Source organism: Talpa europaea (genome assembly GCF_964194135.1).
Source record: "Talpa europaea genome assembly, chromosome: X".
Lineage (NCBI taxonomy): Eukaryota > Metazoa > Chordata > Mammalia > Eulipotyphla > Talpidae > Talpa > Talpa europaea.
In genome coordinates, this window is record NC_140081.1 from 47,136,082 (window position 1) to 47,154,616 (window position 18,535).

Genomic DNA, 18,535 nt, shown 5'->3' on the forward strand with positions numbered 1-18,535 from the left:
TGGCTCTGGTGAATTCTCTCACCCTCCTGAGCTTCTGACTGTACCCAGTGCTTGTATAAATAAATAAATAAACAAATCTAAAAAAAAAAAAGAATTCACAAAGTAAATGATTTTCAAAGATACTAAAATATTTTTTACAACTCATGGAATTTTCAGCATCTACTACATGAGCAGAGGTATTAAAGAAAATATACCATATATATTTTATATACCTCAAGTGATAAGCTATACATGAAAAGAAAAACTTCTTGCTTCCTTACTCCCACAAATACTTAACTAGGGGAAAGACTGATATTAAATCTCTTAAGACTATACTTTCAGGGATCATTTCTATAGTTTATTACTAATATTAAACATCTTGATTCTTCTAAGATTAGTTAGTTATTGGGCTGAGAGGAACATATATTATATTACATGCCTTGCTCAAAATATTGATAACATAATTAAGAAAGTTTAAAAAAATATTTTTAAGTCCAAATATTATTTTTAAACAGATTTTTCCTACATCATTGTTCATTTTCGTACAGTATTTGATTTGTCCCCTCAAGTGTAATAATCCCCATAAATCTCCCACCACCACATCACCCAGTGAACCATGACCACAGTGCCTTGAGCTCTTGCCTCCCTTGTAAAACAGGTTTTTTGGAAATGTTTTTGAAAGGAAAACTCAATATAAATTTTTTACTTTCTTTTTATAAAAATATCTAAACAGGGGACCTCCCTGGTGGCCTAGGGATTAAGTCTCAGTGCTATCACTGCTATGGCCTAGTTCCATCCCTATCCAGGGAGCTAACCCACATACGGCACAGCAGACCACTTCTGTCTCGCCCACTGCTCCCCTTAGTAGTGGATCAGTAAATCCACCTGTTCTGCTCCCCACTCTGTTTCTGGTGAATCCTCTCACCACTCCACCTGCACCTCTGGCCTACACCCCAGTTCTTCTATGCAAAAATATTTTTTTTTACATTTAAACATTTTTAGTAGAGTATCAATTATAACTTATAATTTCATAACATATGAGACTATGACAACATTAAGTTCGATATGTGAATGTTCTCTTAAGTGGTTAAATTTTATTTATTCTTTGTCAAAATGCTTCTAGTCTTTTCAAGACATTTCAATGTCATTTAGCAGAGAGACTTGATTGACACCAGCTGAGGCAATAACAGCACTGCAGTTCTTTAGGATAAAATACAGTCCGAAAAGCTGAGTAAGTAGTAGAGATCACACAGCTGAATGGCTGAGAGTTATACAATGAAGGAGAGACTTGCTTCTGAGAGAAGCTCAGAAAAGATCTTCTACAAATGCAAATGCAGCTTACTCCTAAGGTGTGAAGCCAACATGCTGTATTAAAGCTTTATCAACCAAGACTGTACATTTTCAAAGAAAGCAATTAAATGATCTTCCTGGCTACTGAAATAAGCTATGATTTGCAACATGATTTCAGTCGACTTAATTTAACTGAGATTTGTCCTAGTTAAAAAAAAAAACCAAAAATGGGTTAAGGGAGTCACTCCATTGAGATAACTGGATAAATCAGTGACAATTAATTCTGATTAGGTAGACAGCATTCTAGGTACAGTATAATAGGAAAAGAAAATGTTTTCCCTACCCTTGATAGAAAGTCTCTGTTACAACATGGAAAAAAAAAATCTATCAACAGTCCTGCCAAGTCTCTCCTTCTGACCTCCATCATCTCAACCAGTCATTCAAAAGCCAAAGCAGCTCAAAGATCTGCCAGGGTCAATTCAACATTTTACTCCAAGTCACAATGATTATCTGCAACTTCTTTAGTGAAAAAAGAACCAAAGTTGACAATAAAAATAACATTTCCATAGTGCTTTTCATTCCCCAAGCTATTTCATATGCAGTTTCATTTAATCATAAATCTACTCTTTAAGGGAAATATTCTATAAAATGTGGAAACTAAGACTTAACAAAGTGTAGTGATTTCTCAAAGGTGACACAAAGACAAGGTAGCTACCTATCACTTAAACTCAGGTTAATTTAAAATCCTGTACCTGCCACTATACTGGTTCTACAGGGAAAGACCTAGAACAAGTGACATGCCAGGACTCTGAAATAACTAAACAGCATGGAGAGAATAAATGACCAACACCATTCAGCATGCTATACCATAATTATGATTATGGTCTATGAAAAACGATTCTAGCAGAAGCCTGTTTGAATGAAGACAGCCAAAATATCCAAAACAGTGTTAAAAGGGCATGGTACAAAAAAAAAAAAAAAAGGCATGGCAAGCAGGTTTAGTCACAGACTAAGATAACACTGTAAATCATATTTTCTATGTATGATCAGATTGAAAATCATTTTTCTTAAGCAATGTTCCAGAAGGTACCAACTGATAAATTGGGTACAGTACAAGATAATCCAAGAAGAAAGTCATAATGCAAGTCAGAAAGAACTGCATATACCATAGTTCAAAGAAAACTGTCCCAAACAGTATACTGCAGTTCTGAGCAGCATCTTGGTCCCGGAGGACAACTAGGGAAGGATGCAAGACAGGCTCACTCCATGAAAACCATAACAAGCAGAAATGATACAGCTCCAAAGTTCAACAGGTACCTAGAATATGCCCCTCAAATTATTTTAAAGATTTATTTATTTATGCATAAAAGAACTGGGGTACAGGCCAGAGGTGTGTGGGGGAGGGGGGTGAGAGGATTCACCAGAGACAGAGGGGAACAGAACAGGCAGACTGAGTGAAATACATTGCTGAGGGGAGCAGCAGGCGAGTGAGGAGAGGTCTGCTGCGCCACGTGGGTACCTCCCTGGCCAGGGATCGAATTCGTGCTTCAGCAGCTGCGGATAGATTCACAGGTTACGTCTTAACCGCTTGCGCCACCAGGGAGGCCCCTGCCCCTCAAATTTAATACCAGTACAGTATGGCTTCATTCCAAACCAACCTATTCCCTATTCCACAGTACTGCTATTCTTTCTTGCCCTGGACAGAATCAGCTCAGGGACTACAGCAAATATAAACCTGGGTTCATCAGGAGATAAAGCTATGTGAAAATTTTGGAGAGCAATTGACTGAGGCCTCCCTGGTGGCACACGGATTAAGTCTCAGCGCTATCAAGCTATTGCCTGTCACTGTGGCATGCGCTCGATCCCCGGCCAGGGGAGCTAACCCACATGGCACATCAGACCTCTCCTGTCTTGCCCACTGCTCCCCTCAGCAGTATTTCAGTAGATGCGCCTATTCTGCTCCCCACTGTCTCTGCTGAATCCTCTCACCCTCCACACCTCTGGCCTACACCCCACTTCTTGTATGCATAAATAAATAAAAACAAATCTTTTTTAAAAAAGTCAAAAGCTGAAAAAATCACCTAAACCAAAAAGGAATTTCCAGCTTGAATCTGGTAAAGAAACTTCCAGTCACATTCAGGTCACTAAACTTAAGAGACTAAAAGGATAAAATTATACTGATGCTGAATAAACTACGTCAGGAGGCATGTCTCTGAGTCAAGTCACAACTCACTCCTCGATCAAATGCACATTGTGCATAAATGTTGCATTGAACCTAAGTATTTTATCTTTCACACTCCTGCAAATGCAAGGGCTATAACAAAACTCGCCAATTTATCCAATCCTATTCCTAAGCATTTATTTGACAAAGTAGATGGTATATATTACATTTTTAGTTTCATTACATCCTATTACCCTTTGTAGTTATCCTTGTGGATGAAACACACAAGAGTTCTTTCACTCATTCATTCAGAAAACACTTAATGATAATCAGATATTTTGCTAAAGCACCAAGGATATAATGTGAACAAGACATAGTCTCCTCCGTTGGGAAGCTTATTGTCATTTCTACACAAGATGTATGCGGATATGCATCAATCAATCAATCTTTTTTTTAATCTTTTTTTTATAGAGGCACGTTTTATTTATTTATTTATTTGCTTGTTTGTTTGTTTATACATGCACTGGGTACAGTCAGAAGCGCGGGAGGGTGAGAGAATTCACCAGAGCCAGAGTGGGAGCACAGCAGGCAGAAGGACCGAAGTACACTGCTGAGGGGAGCAGCGGGGAGCAGGAGGGGTCTGCGCGCCATGTGGGACCCTCCTCCGGTGGCCGGGGAGCAGCTGGGTATCGAACTGGCGCTGCAGAGGCTGCGGGCAGCTTCGCAACCCAGCGCTCAACCGCTGTGCCACCGGGGAGGCCCTCAATCAATTTTTTAAAACTGTAAATCACCTTAAAATTCTACTAAAACACTCTAACTTTGCAATTGATTAAAATAAAGCATAGAGAAATTTAATAGTTAATTAACTTACTCAAGATCGAAGCTATTAGTATCACAACATGAATAGAATCCAGACAACTGCATTCTTTGTTTTGGCTGATGTCTACATTTTGCCTTGCATAACTTTAGTCAACAAACGTTTTTATTAAAGTACCTGGTGGGCCTCCCCAGTGGCGCGGTGGTTGAGCTCTGGGTTGCGAAGCTGCCCGTGGCCTCTGCGGCGCAGGTTCAATCCCCGGCTGCTCCCCGGCCACCGGAGGAGGGTCCCACATGGCACGCAGACCTCTCCTGCCGCCCGCTGCTCCCCTCAGCAGTGTACTTCGGTCCTTCTGCCTGCTCTGCTCCCCGCTCTGGCTCTGGTGAATTCTCTCGCCCTCCCGCGCTTCTGACTGTACCCAATGCTTGTATAAATAAATAAATAAATCTTTAAAAAAAAAATAAAATAAAATAAAGTACCTGGTAACAGGGCCTCCCTGGTGGTGCAAGGAGTTAAGAGGCAACCTATGAAGCTATCCATGGCCACTGATGCATGAGTCCGATCCCCAGCCGGCCAGGGAGCAACCCACATGGCCCAGCAGACCTCTCCTGACTCACCCACTGCTCCCCTCAGCAGTGTATTTCAGTCAGTCTTCCTGTTCTGTTCCCCACTCTGTCTCTGGTGAGTCCTCTCACCCCCCACACCTCTGGCCTGTACCCCAGCTCTTGTATGCATAAATAAATTAAAAAATCTTTTAAAAAAATTTTAAAAATACCCAGTAACAGGCAGATAATGGGCATCTTGCTAGGAAGACAAAGATGAGTAAGGCAGTCTATGCCATTAAGTGGATCAGACTAATAAGGAAGTTAAAATGAACAAATTACAATATAACGTAATAAGTGCTGTGAGTGTAGGATGTTGCATAAAGGAAAAACTGACAGCCCATTTGCAAGTTGGGATACAGGGATGGCACCACAGGCTTCACTGAGGTGTTATTTGAAGTGGGCATTGAAGGATGAATTAAAGATTCACAGGCAACATACCAAACAGAGAGAGAAACACAGGGGTACAGAAAAGCACAGTGGGTTCAAATAACCATAAGTAGTTAGTATGCACAGTTGGAGAAAAGAGTAAAGGAAGGTTACAGGAAAAAATCATTAGAAAAGTATGTGGGGGAGGGCTCCCTGGTGGCACAAGGGGTAAAGCACAGCACCGTGAAGCTATCTGCAGCCTCTGCAGCACCAGTTCGATCCCCAGCCGGCCAGGGAGCTACCCACATGGCACAATAGACCTCTTCTGTCTCGCCCGCTGCTCCCCTCAGCAGTGTATTTCAGTTAGTCTGGCCCCAGTCTGTCACTGGTGAATCTTCTCAACCCACCCTCCCCCAACACCTCTGGCCTGTACCCCAGTTCTTGTATGCATAAATAAATAAATCTCTTTTTTTAAAGATTTATTTATTTATTTATGCAAGCACTGGGTACAGTCAGAAGCGCGGGATGGTGAGAGAATTCACCAGAGCCAGAGCGGGGAACAGAACAGGCAGACCAACAAAATACACTACTGAGGGGAGCAGCGGGCACAGCAGGAGAGGTCTGCAGGCCGTATGGGACCTTCACCGACGCTGCACAGGCTACGGGTGGCTTCGCAGCCCAGTGCTCAACCGCTGTACCACCAGGGGAGGCCCAGCATAAATAAATAAATCTTGGGCCTCCCCGGTGGCACAGCGGTTGAGCGCTGGGTTGCGAAGATACCCGCAGCCTCTGCAGCACCAGTTCGATCCCCGGCTGCTCCCCGGCCACCAGAGGAGGGTCCCACATGGTGCGCAGACCTCTCCTGCCGCCCGCTGCTCCCCTCAGCAGTGTACTTCGGTCCTTCTGCCTGCTCTGCTCCCCGCTCTGGCTCTGGTGAATTCTCTCACCCTCCCGCACATCTGACTGTACCCAGTGCATGTATAAACAAAACAAACAAACAAATAAATAAAAACATGCCTCTATTAATAAATAAATAAATCTTACAAAAAAGTATGTGGGAGCCAGAGTTTGAAATACATTGTATGACATACCAAGAAAGTTTAATTCTGTTAGTTACTCCACCCCCTTATTTCATAAAATGCACTATTTCTATCAAATAAGTGCATACCAGGTAACTCCATGAAGTATCTCAATAAGATTTCTTCACACACCATAGAGAACCTATGTTCATGATTCTGAACTACCTGGCCCTCTCTTGGGCCATTTCTTTTTTTTTTTTTTTCTTTCTGATTGTTTTTTTTTTAATTTAAATAATAAATTTTATTTTTATATTCCCCCATACAATTGCAAACACCCCATTCTGACCCCAATCCCTCCCCTCCCGACCCCACCCCCCAAAAAGTGTCTCTGGTTCATAGTTTTTTGTTGATTTTGATTTTCACTTTCTTATATTCATTTTCCTGGTCCTTTATTTAAGTTTTCTAGATTCCTGCTATGAGTGAGACCATCCGGTATTTTTCTTTTTCTTTCTGCCTTATTTCGCTGAGCATGATCCCTTCCAACGCCATCCATGTTGCTGCAAATTGCATGTGTTTATCTTTTTTGAATGCTGAGTAATATTCCATGGTGTATATGTACCACATCTTCTTGATCCAGTCATCTATTTTTGGACATTTGGGCTGTTTCCAAAGCTTAGCTATTGTAAATAGTGCTGCTATAAACATAGGGGTGCAGGTGTTCTTCGGAATTGATGTTTCTGTGTCCTTTGGGTAAATACCTAGGAGTGGAATTGCTGGATCATATGGAAGCTCTATGTTTAGTAGGTCCAGAAATCTCCACACAGCTCTCCATAGTGGTTGGACCAGTTTGCACTCCCACCAACAGTGCAGAAGAGTTCCTTTTTCTCCACAACCTCGCCAACATTTGTTGTTGCTAGTTTTTTTAATATGTGTCATTCTCACTGGTGTGAGATGGTATCTCATGGTAGTTTTGATTTGCATTTCCCTGATTACAAGTGATGTTGAACATTTTTTCATATGTCTGTTGGCCATTTGCATTTCCTCTTCAGAGAAGTTTCTTTTTAGCTCTTCTGCCCATTTTTTGACTGGATTATTTTCTTTGTTGTTGCTGAGTCTCATCAGCTCTTTGCAGATTTTTGTGATCAGTCCTTTATCATTAGTGTTGGGTGCAAAAATGTTCTCCCAGTTGGTGGGGTTTCTCTTTGTTTTGGTTATTGTCTCTTCTGCTGTGCAGAAGCTCTTTAATTTGATGTAGTCCCAGCTGTTGATCTTTGCCTTCACTATCACTGCTTTGGGTGATGTGTCACTAAAGATGTCTTTGATGTGCAAATCCCGTAGTGTTTCACCTATATTTCCTTCTATGTATTTTATGGTTTCAGGTCTTATGTCTAGTTCTTTAATCCATTTTGAGTTGATTTTTATGTATGGTGTGAGGTAGTGGTCAAGCTTCATTCTTTTGCATGTAGCGACCCAGTTTTCCCAGCACCATTTATTGAACAAACTTTCTTTGCTCCAATGCATAGTCTTTGCTCCTTTGTCAAAGATTAGTTGACCATAAATCTGTGGGTTTATTTCTGGATTTTCTATTCGATTCCATTGGTCTGTATGTCTGTTCTTGTTCCAATACCATGCAGTTTTGATGATTATGGCTTTGTAGTATAGTTTGAAGTCTGGGAGTGTGATGTCTTGGGCCATTTCTTAATAATTCTGTCATTCTATGGGCCTCCCTGTGGCGCAAGGGGTTAATAACAGCACCGTGAAGCTATCTGCAGCCTCTGCACACGAGTTCATTCCCCAGTCGGCCAGGGAGCTACCCACATGGTGCAGCAGACCTCTCCTAACTCGCCCGCTGCTCCCCTCAGCAGTGCACTTCGGTCAATCTGCCTGTTCTGTTTCCCACTCTGTCTCTGATGAATCCTCTCACCGCCCACACCTTTGGCCTGTACCCCAGTTCTTGTACGAATAAATAAATAAATCTTAAAAAAAAGAATTATATTCTTAATATCTGTTCCTACCTATATAAACTAAATTCAAACTTGTGTTTATTGGAAGAGCTCTCACAGAGTAAAATCTGTTGGACTACTTGCCTGTTTCAAATCCTCACTTTATCTAATAAACTCTCTTGTCTATCATTGAGATTTTACTTCCGGTTAACAAAACAAATGGAAATTTCAGGGATGCTTCCAAATTAATGAAGTCCTGTAAGATTCAATGAAAGTCAGTTGTCCCAAGTGGGTTCTCCTACTAAAGTCCATAGTCTAAACCTGCAGTCTATTATGGCAGCCACATGTGGCTATTTTTGAGCATTTGAAAGGTGGCTACTCCAGGCTGAGATGTGCTAGTATTGTAAAATACACACCATATTTTAAAAATTTTGTAAGAAAAAAGAAATGTAAAATATCTCAATAATTTTGTATACTGATTACATGTTGAAAAAATACAATTTTGACATATGGGGATAAAATGTAGTAGTAGTTTATTATAACTAAAAATTAATTTCACCTGTTTCTCTTTAGTTTTAAATATGGATACTAGAAATTTTTAAATTCCATCTGTAGCTTAATTATATTTCTTTTGGACAAGCCTGAGCCAAAGTATATATTGTGACTGACTTCTGAAGATTTCATGAAACAAAACTGATAACATCTATTTACCTAACAATCATCAATTAGTTATTTGAATAGACCATAAGAGTATGTATAAAACAGCAAATACAAAGATGCTTGAAATCAGATGTAGAAAAAGAATAAGAATTGACCACCAAATTGACCATGGGAAAGGGAATTCCAAAGCTTGATAAACTACTTTCACTCCTTAACAAGAAATAACCCTAATATTGAGAACAACTGGGCTAAATTATATAAGTATGAATATTCTTTCAATATCACTCAACTTTTTCTATTCACATGTTAACTCGCCTTCTATTTTGGATCCTCTGGGTGCATGTCAAAATGAGGAAATTTTTCTGAATCAGGCAAGACAGTTTAAGAAAGCCCCCAGCCCAGTTGTTATGTTTTCTTAAATTGAGAATTTGGGCCCTTCAAAACCTCTTCTTCAGAAAGGAAACACTCTAGATAATATGTTCAAACCTTATTACAAAAACACTTTATATCTCAACAAATCCACACCTAGTTCTTTCCCCAAAAATAAATAAAAACTTGAATCATAGAGCCTCCCTGGTGGAACAAGGGGTTAAGTCTCAGCACTATCCAGCTATCAGCAGCCAGTGCAGCATAAGTTCGATCCCCAGCCAGGGAGGTGACCCACATGGTGCAGCAGACCTCTCCTATCTCACCTGCTGCTCCCCTCAGCAGTGTACTTCAGTCAATCTGCCTGTTCTGCTCCCCACTGTGTCTCTAGTGAATCCTCTCACTACCCACACCTCTGGCCTAGACCCCCATTCTTGTATGCATAAATAAATAAAAACTAAATCTTTAAAAAAATGAAACCCTGCCATTTGCAACAATATGGATGAACCTAGAGGATATTAAACGTGGTGAAATAAGTCAGATGGAGAAAGACAAACATGGAAACATGGTAGAGTTTCACTCATATGTGGTATACAGAGAAAACAAAAATAAATAAATAAACTGAATAAAACTAAAAGAAACTTTTAACCTGTAAGTCCAATTAGTGGTTACCAGAAGAAGGTAAGAGGGAAGGGAGTGAATAAATCAGGAAAAAGGGGACAATTGTATGGTGAAGGATAGAATTGGACTTTTAGTGTGAACTTAATGTAGTATACACAAATGTTGACTTTCAATTATGCACACCTGAAATTTATATATTATAATGCAATTTACTTTTTTTTAAGATATATTTATTTATTTATTTATACAAGCACTGGGTACAGTCAGAAGCGCGGGATGGTGAGAGAATTCACCAGAGCCACAGTGGGGAACAGAACAGGCAGAAGGACGAAATACACTGCTGAGGGGAGTAGCGGGCGCCAGGAGAGATCTGCGCGCCATATGGGACCCTCGCTGGCGGCCAGGGATCGAACCTGCACTGCAGAGGATGCTGGCAGCTTCGCAGCCAAGCGCTCAAACGCTGCCCCACCAGGGGAGGCCCAATGCAATTTAGTTTTTCAAAAAAAGGTAGCTTCACAGGTGAACAGGGGATTTGTTCCCTATGACTATCTTTACACATTTCCCTCCTACTCCCCCCTAAAAAAATAACTAATTATGTGAGATAATGGATGTGTTGTTAACTAACCTTATTTTGGAAACCAGTTTTCAGTATATACATATATGAAATCACTATGCTGTACCCATTAAACTTATACAATGTTATATGTCAATTATACCGCACAAAGGGGAAGGAGAATGTAAACAAGAGAGTTAATAACAAAAGTGCACATACAAAGAGTCCCTAGAACCAGAAACTAAACACCATATAAAGTCAAATATATAACAAAACAGTCACCAGTCTTTGAAAACAAAAACAAATCAGGCAGGTTGAATAACCACACCCAAAGTATGAAGTTTAATGAATTGATGTCAATTTGAGGTGATATTTTTAGTGGCATAATATTCTATGCTTGGTTCTGTCCTAGTTAACAATTTTATCAATGAAGCTGAGTGAGAGAACAAATATGATAGATGATGTAACAGAAACAAAAATCTCCAGTTGTACCAATGTAAGAAAAGAATTATAGGGCCTCCCTGGTGGCACAAGGTGTTAAGATGCAACCTATGAAGCTATCCACAGCCACTGAAGCATGAGTTCGATCCCCAGCCAGGGAGCTACCAACATGGCGCAGCAGACCTCTCCTGACTCGCCCACTGCTCCCCTCAGCAGTGTACTTCGGTCAATCTGCCTGTTCTGTTCCCCACTCTGTCTCTGCTGAATCCTCTCATTCCCCGCACCTCTGGCCTGTACCCCAGCTCTTGCTTGCATAAATAAATAAATAAATCTTTAAAAAAGAAAAGAATTATAGTGCTGTATTTAAGTCTTCAAAACTAACTGCAGCAATATGACAGGCAAGATATAGCATAATAGCAGCATGTATTACAAATATTACTGAAGGACTTTTTTTTTTTAAGATTTATCTATTTATTTATTTATATAAGCACTGGGTACAGTCAGAAGCACGGGAGGGTGAGAGAATTCACCAGAGCCAGAGCAGGGAGCAGAGCAGGCAGAAGGACCGAAGTACACTGCTGAGGGGAGCAGCGGGCCGGTCTGCGTGCCATGTGGGACCCTCCTCCGGTGGCAGGGGAGCAGCCAGGGATCAAACCGGCACTGCAGAGGCCGCGGGCAGCTTCACAACCCAGCACTCAACCGCTGCGCCACCAGGGAGGCCCTTTACTGAAGGACTTTTGAGAGCAAAAAGCTCAAAATGAGTCACTAATGTGATGTGACTGTCTCCCCTCTCCCACAAAAAAGAAGAAACAGGTAGTTCTTCTGCCCACCTGTGACTATGCAGGTCTGTTCCTCGTTTTTTCTTTCACCTTGTCCTAATAAACCTGTCCTTTCAAAATGTAAAAAGAAAAAAATCCATCTTAGCTACATCAGTATCTAAAAAGAATGATGATTCCCATCAAACCTACAGAATTGTGTTCTGTTTTGGGTACCATAATTTAAGGATTAACATGAAAAGAACAGAGCATGTTCAGAGGACAACATACAAAATCATGAGGGGATAAGAAACATGAAATATGAAGAATGACTGAGTAAACTGCAAATGCTTAAGCTGAAGGGATTTCTCAGGGGACATAAGTATCTTCAAATAGTTGAAAAGTTGACACGCAGAAAACGACTTACACTTATTAGCTGCAATAATTGTAACTTACACCAACTTGGTTTGAAATAAATTGGAATTGGTAGTACAAAAAGATCGATGTTATGTCAGTTCTCCCTAGGAAAAATATAGCTAGAGCTGTCACATGGTCTTTGTGGTTCATTTTTACAAATGGCAGAATGGCAACAAATCTATGAAAATACACCCAACTTCACTAGTTAGCAGAGAAATACAAGTTAAAACAATAGCCATCTAAGATGGTAACATTAGGGAAAATTAAACTGCACTATCTTTGCAAATTCTCTGTAAATCTAAATCTGTTATTAATCTAAATCTAAAAACTAGACTGTAAGTCTAAATCTGTTATTACAAAACAAAATAATGTCATTCTCAGGCCTCCCTGGTGGTGCAAGGGTTAAGACGCAACCTATGAAGCTATCCGCAGCCACTGCAGCACAAGTTCAATCCTTGGCCAGGGAGATACCCACATGGCGCAGCAGACCTCTCCTGACTAGCCCACTGCTCCCCTCAGCAGTGTACTTTGGTCAATCTGCCTGTTCTGTTCCCCACTCTGTCTCTGGTGAATCCTCTCACCCCCTGCACCTCTGGCCTATACCCCAGTTCTTGTATGCATAAATAAATAAATCTTTAAAAAATAATAATAATACCATTATCACCTGCAAAACTATTTTGTCTGACAGTACCAAATACTATCAAGGATATAGAGAAAAGAAAAAAGGGAAAGGGAATATAAATGTTTAAAACTACCTTGGACAGCAATTTGGCAATTATTTTCAAAGTCAAAGATGCTAACAGCTTTTGACCCAGCAGCTCTACTCCTAAATGTATACCTTAGAATAGCACTGCCCCTACAAGGTAGCCACATGAGGACTACTGAACATTTGAAATGTGTTAAGCACTTTAAGAATGAAATATATACCAATTTTCAAAGGCTTTGTTCAAAAAATAAAATGTCTCAATAATTTTTGTATTGATTACATATTCAAATAACATTATAGATATACTAAGTAATTTGTATTAGTAAAATCAATTTTATCTGTTTAATCTTTCTTTTTTAATATATTTTTTACATCATTTTTCATTTTTGCACAGTGTATGCATTTTCATCTTGGTCATATTCCCCATACAATTCCCACCCCCCTTATTTTGACCCTAATCCCTCCCCCTACACACATAGTGTGTCTCTGGTTTATAGTTGCTTGTTGATTTTGATTTTTACTTTATTATAATTAATCTTTTTCCTGGCCCCTTATTTAGGTTTTCTAAATTCCTGCTATGAGTGAGATCATCGGTTATTGAGTGGATCAAGAAGATGTGGTACATATACACAATGGAATATTACTCAGCAATCAAAATAGATAAACTCATGCAATTTGCAGCAACATGGATGGAGCTGGAAGGGATCATGCTCAGCGAAATAAGCCAGAAAGAAAAAGAAAAATACCGGATGATCTCACTCATAGCAAGAATGTTTGATCTTTCTTAATGTGCTACTAGAAAATATAAAATTAATAAAAAGAAGGGCCTCCCAGGTGGCGCAGCGGTTGAGCGCTGGGTTGCGAAGCTGCCCGCAGCCTCTTCAATCCCCGGCTGCTCCCCGGCCACCGGAGGAGGGTCCCGTATGGTGCGCAGACCTCTCCTGCCGCCCGCTGCTCCCCTCAGCAGTGTACTTCGGTCCTTCTGCCTGTTCTGCTCCCTGCTCTGGCTCTGGTGAATTCTCTCACCCTCCCGGCTTCTGACTGTACCCAGTGCATGTATAAACCAAACAAACAAACAAATAGGTAAATAAATAAGACATGCCTCTAGAAAATTAAAAAAAAAAAAAATAGAAAGACTTCTTGAAAAAAAAAAAAAAGAAAGAAAATATAAAATTTTATGTTCGCACTGTTTCAATGGCTAGCTCTGCCTTAGAGCCTTATTCTCTTGTAGCTCAAGAAGTTACTCAATTTAGTGGGTCATACCCAGCATTTTTTCAATGAAAAAGCATAGACGAAAAATATAGTGCATGGCATGTATAAGGGTAAACCTGTTTCATTATACTTTTGTACAGTGTGTAGACACTGGGATATGATGTAAAATACATATACTTGCCATAGGTGGTTTGAAAACTGCTTAACTATCAAAACCACATTGTTCACTGTAGTGCTGTTGGTTACATTAGCAATATTTGAAACAACTCTTAAATCCAACAAAGGAGATTAGATAAATCATGGCAGCTTACAGTCAATGAATACTACTAGACAGCAGCAGAAAAAAAATAGAACTAAAATATCCATATGGATATCAAAAAAACAATGCTGACAAAAAAAAAAAAACACATGTTGCAGGAAAAAATCATATAAAATGATATCATTATATAAATTTTTTTTTTTTAAGATTTATTTATTTATTTATACAAGCACTGGGGACAGTCAGAAGCGCGGGAGGGTGAGAGAATTCACCAGAGCCAGAGCGGGGAGCAGAACAGGCAGAGGGACCGAAGGACACTGCTGAGGGGAGCAGCGGGCGGCAGGAGAGGTCTGCGCGCCATGTGGGACCCTCCTCCAGTGGCCGGGGAGCAGCCGGGAATCGAACCGTAGCTGCGGAGGCCGCGGGCAGCTTCGCAACCCAGCGCTCAACCGCTGCGCCACCGGGGAGGCCCTCATTATATAAAATTTTAAAAGACAAATAAATGATACAAATTTTTAGTTCTTTTAAACAATGATATATCTGAAGTATATAGCAAACTGTTAAGACTCAACAAAATTTGTGGTAGATGTTTATATCATTTTTTGTATCTTCCTGTGTACTTTAAATATTTATGTAAATATAAGGTCTCAAATAGCATATAATTTAAAAGTCATGATACCTCTTTCAAGTTTTTAACTCTAAAATACTTTATCCTAAGTTAAAACTTAAGACAGGTGGCAGTGGGCTTTGTAGTTGATTTAAAACAACAAGCATTAGCAAAATAGTGACTTTTTTTAAAATCATAAATTCGTAACTCCCTGGTTATATTTCACTTTTATGTGAATATGAATGTATCTATCCCAGGTCTAAACATGTCCCCAGAGGAAAGGAAATACAATAAATTCTCCCATATCTAGTACGGTTGAGTAATCTGGTGTTCTGGTTAATCAAATTGTTTTTTAAGAATTCCCATTAGTATCATACAGGGATTACCAATTTTCAAAAGAATTAAGACATAATGAAATGCACTCAAACCTAAAACTACACAGGATATTATTTATTTTGCACTGATGATTATGGAAAGACACCTCAGGATCTTGCAGTGATTTCTTAATGTACTTTTAACACAGTATATTTCTATTTCAGATTAAACCAGTGTTATTTTGCATGCCACAAAAATACTGAGAAAACAACCTATGTATTGTGAATTCCGTTTTACTACACTGGCTCATAAAAGGATTTCAGTATCTTAAACATCTACATTGCTTTTCTGGTATATAAATGAGAAAAGCTGGAACTATGGGTACTCTGAAGAGATAAAATTAGAAAACAAAATATATATATAAGATCTGAGATAAGGCACCAGTTTGACATTTTAACTACCAAGTAAAGCTATATACCTTTAAAGTCCATGAAACGAAAATCAACATCGTCCATTTTGAAATCTCTGGCTCACGCCTATGAAATAAGAAAATATTTTAACATTCGATCTATTATCCTCCAGTTTCCCAATAAATTTTTCAAAATTTGCCAGTTACTTTTTGTCCAAAGAAGAAAAAGTGCTGAGGAAACTTAAAGGGAAAAAAATCAGAAAAGCTAGCTAATGTGGGGAGGAGGCAGGCTGTCACCTAACAGCAACCCTGACCTGGAGAAAATCGACTTCGTCTTTTCTCACTTTAATTTGCCTGGCAACACAGAAGCCAGGGTTCACTCAAGGCCCAGCTGCCTCCACCCAATTGGTTCAAAATTTCTCTCTTCTGCCGCCATATAGGCGAAGCATCCAATCACTCACTGGTCTACCTCCCCTCCCCCCACCGCGCCCAGACTCAACCAGCACCTTCAGCTTCTGGTCACCAACGGTCACCAACGGTCACCAACGGTCCCACTTCAACAGAATTTTGGTCTTTCACACCCAACCTACAATAATTACTATCTCCCTCTGACCACGGGCCGCTCCCCCTATTTCATCCAAGTCCAAAAAATTCCTGCCTTTGCACATCTTCCTCCACCAGAGAGCTACGGAATCACCAGTCCAAAATCATTGCCTCAAGGTCACTCTTAAAGTGTTGACCTAATAAAACTGTTGACCACATCTTCTTACTAGTAATAAACCACACAACTAATACCTGACCCCGCTCTAGCCCTTTTTATCGACTAAATAATTCACCTCAGCCAGGAACGCCAACAACACAGTGCTCTCACCACAATCTTCGCTCACGGTGTAGTTGTCGCTTGCGAAGCTCCTCCCACGTAGTGACGTGGATCGTCGATCGAGGCCGCCCACTTTTGGCTCTTTCCCGGAAGCAAAGGCTTGGATTCAGTCTATAGTCCTCGAGTCCTGGAGGTCAGAGAACCCGCGTGGCAGGAGACTATGGAAGCAAACACCAAAATATCGAGGGCAGAAAGAGGAAGCCCAGGATACCAGGACAGAGAGCAGCACTTCCAAAGAAAGAAATGGAACGGATGGGAAGGAAAGAAAATCCACAGTGTTTCCCACTGGTTATTCGAGAGTGTCAGAGGTCTGAAATATCAGAAGTGGGAGAGTCTCAAAAGCCCTGTGTTCCAAGATGTGTTTCTGCTGTCTTGCCCTTGTCAAAACTGAGAGAAACTACCTAATGACCACTGGCAGGCCCACCCATGTACAAACAAATTGTTTTAGAGGTGGTAGTGCAATATATAAGCTAAATCTGATTCCCAGCTAAATCTGTGGGTGAAAAAAAAAAGAAAAGAAAATGCTAAATAAATCTGTGAGTGGTGCTTGCTACAAAGGGAGCTGGCCTCCACTGAAATCTCCACCCAGAGACAACAGTGTTCCCAAATTTGAAGATACCAAAATCAAAACAGTAACAAGCCTGCCACTTCTTCCCTCGCACACTTACTTCTCTTTTTAAGCCTTGAGCACCTTGGGCAGGTCAGATGTGGCAAATAGGATGAAAAAGATAAATTGCAGCTTCACTTCTGGGAGCAGAGTTCCCTCCTGACCCTGAGTGCCTCCGAGTCGGTCCTTATTTATCACAGAAAAGATAGAGTTTCTAAAAACAATTTCCTCTCCTCTTCAAAATTTTCTGCATCTAGATGACATAGTACAGTAAAGAAAAGGGAAAACGGGGGCCTCTCTGGTGGCGCAGGGGTTAAAGTCTCAGCACTATCAAGATATCGCCACCCACTGAACATGAGTTCGATCCCCGGCCAGGGAGTTAACCCACATGGCATAGCAGACCTCTCCTGTCTCACCTGCTGCTCCCCTCAGCAGTGTACTTCAGTGGATCCACTATTCTGCTCCCCTGTCTCTGGTGAATCCTCTCACGCCCAGCACCTTTGCCCTGCACCCCAGCTTCTCTGCACAAAATAAATAAAATAAATCTTTTTTGAAAAAGGGGGGGGATAGAAAATGCTATTAACTCCTTTTCTGTCCTGTTATTTTGTATGTGTTCATTGCATAATCCTAGATTGATAATTTAAGGAAAGAAGTCTGGTGAAAAAGGGCGGTAGAAAATCCCATGGTTGGGCCTCCCCTGGTGGCACAGTGGTTGAGCGCTGAGCTATGAAGCAGGCTGCAGCCTCTGCAGTGCCGGTTCTATCCCCGGCCTCCGGCGAGGGTCCCACATGGCGTGCAGACCTCTCCTGCTGTGCCTGCTGCTCCCCTCAGCAGTGTCTTTCCTCAGTCTGCCTGTTCTGTTCCCCGCTCTGGTTCTGGTGAATTCTCTCACCCTCCCGTGCTTCTGACTGTACCCAGTGCTTGTATAAATAAATTTAAAAATCTTAAAAAAAAAAAGTGAGAATTTAAAAAAGGAAAGAAAAGAAAATCCCATGGTTAACTGAGTTCTGAGGAACCACAAACCTGGTGCTAGCTTCTTATAATTTTAGCACCTCAATTTCCTCATCTGCAAAATAAGAATAAATGTAGCTCCAGGCTTTTTGTTCAGTGGAATAATGTGCTTATTAAGCATCTAGAACAGTGACTGGCATATAGTATTCACTTAGCATTGTTAGTTCCTGCCATTATTTCCCATTTCCTGGTTGGCAAACTAAGAGCTCCAAACTTCCATCACTCTAGCCACGCCACTGGCTCTACTAAAACTTCCTTTTCGTAGATGAACAGATGAACAAAGAGGGTGATGATTAGACCTCAGCTCTCAAGCCTTCAGTGATCCTTTTACATGCCTCTTAAGAGCGCTAAGTAATTAATAATATCTGTAGCAAAATGGATATTATATTATCCAGGATTATGTAAGGCATACACAAATCAAATGACTCTATTGATTAATACTGACTATATATTTGATTCCAAAGTCAGGGCTACTGAGCTGATACCACTGCACTGAAAGGGCCAATAAAGAGAGGAAAACATGCAGAAAATCCTTA

At 40.6% G+C, this 18,535-nt stretch overlaps 1 protein-coding gene across 1 annotated transcript in view; it reads right to left on the reverse strand.

Annotated features, from left to right (window-relative positions):
- The window catches only part of TEX11 (testis expressed 11), a gene marked incomplete at both ends in the record, with an annotated part of 405,993 nt that extends 390,386 nt beyond the window's left edge, over positions 1 to 15,607 (reverse strand). Inside the window, one exon of the mRNA XM_084259198.1 lies at positions 15,571 to 15,607. Within this exon, the coding sequence (XP_084115324.1) occupies positions 15,571 to 15,607 (37 nt within the window). The remainder of the gene's footprint in view (positions 1 to 15,570) is intronic.
- Between the last annotated feature and the right edge of the window lie 2,928 nt (positions 15,608 to 18,535).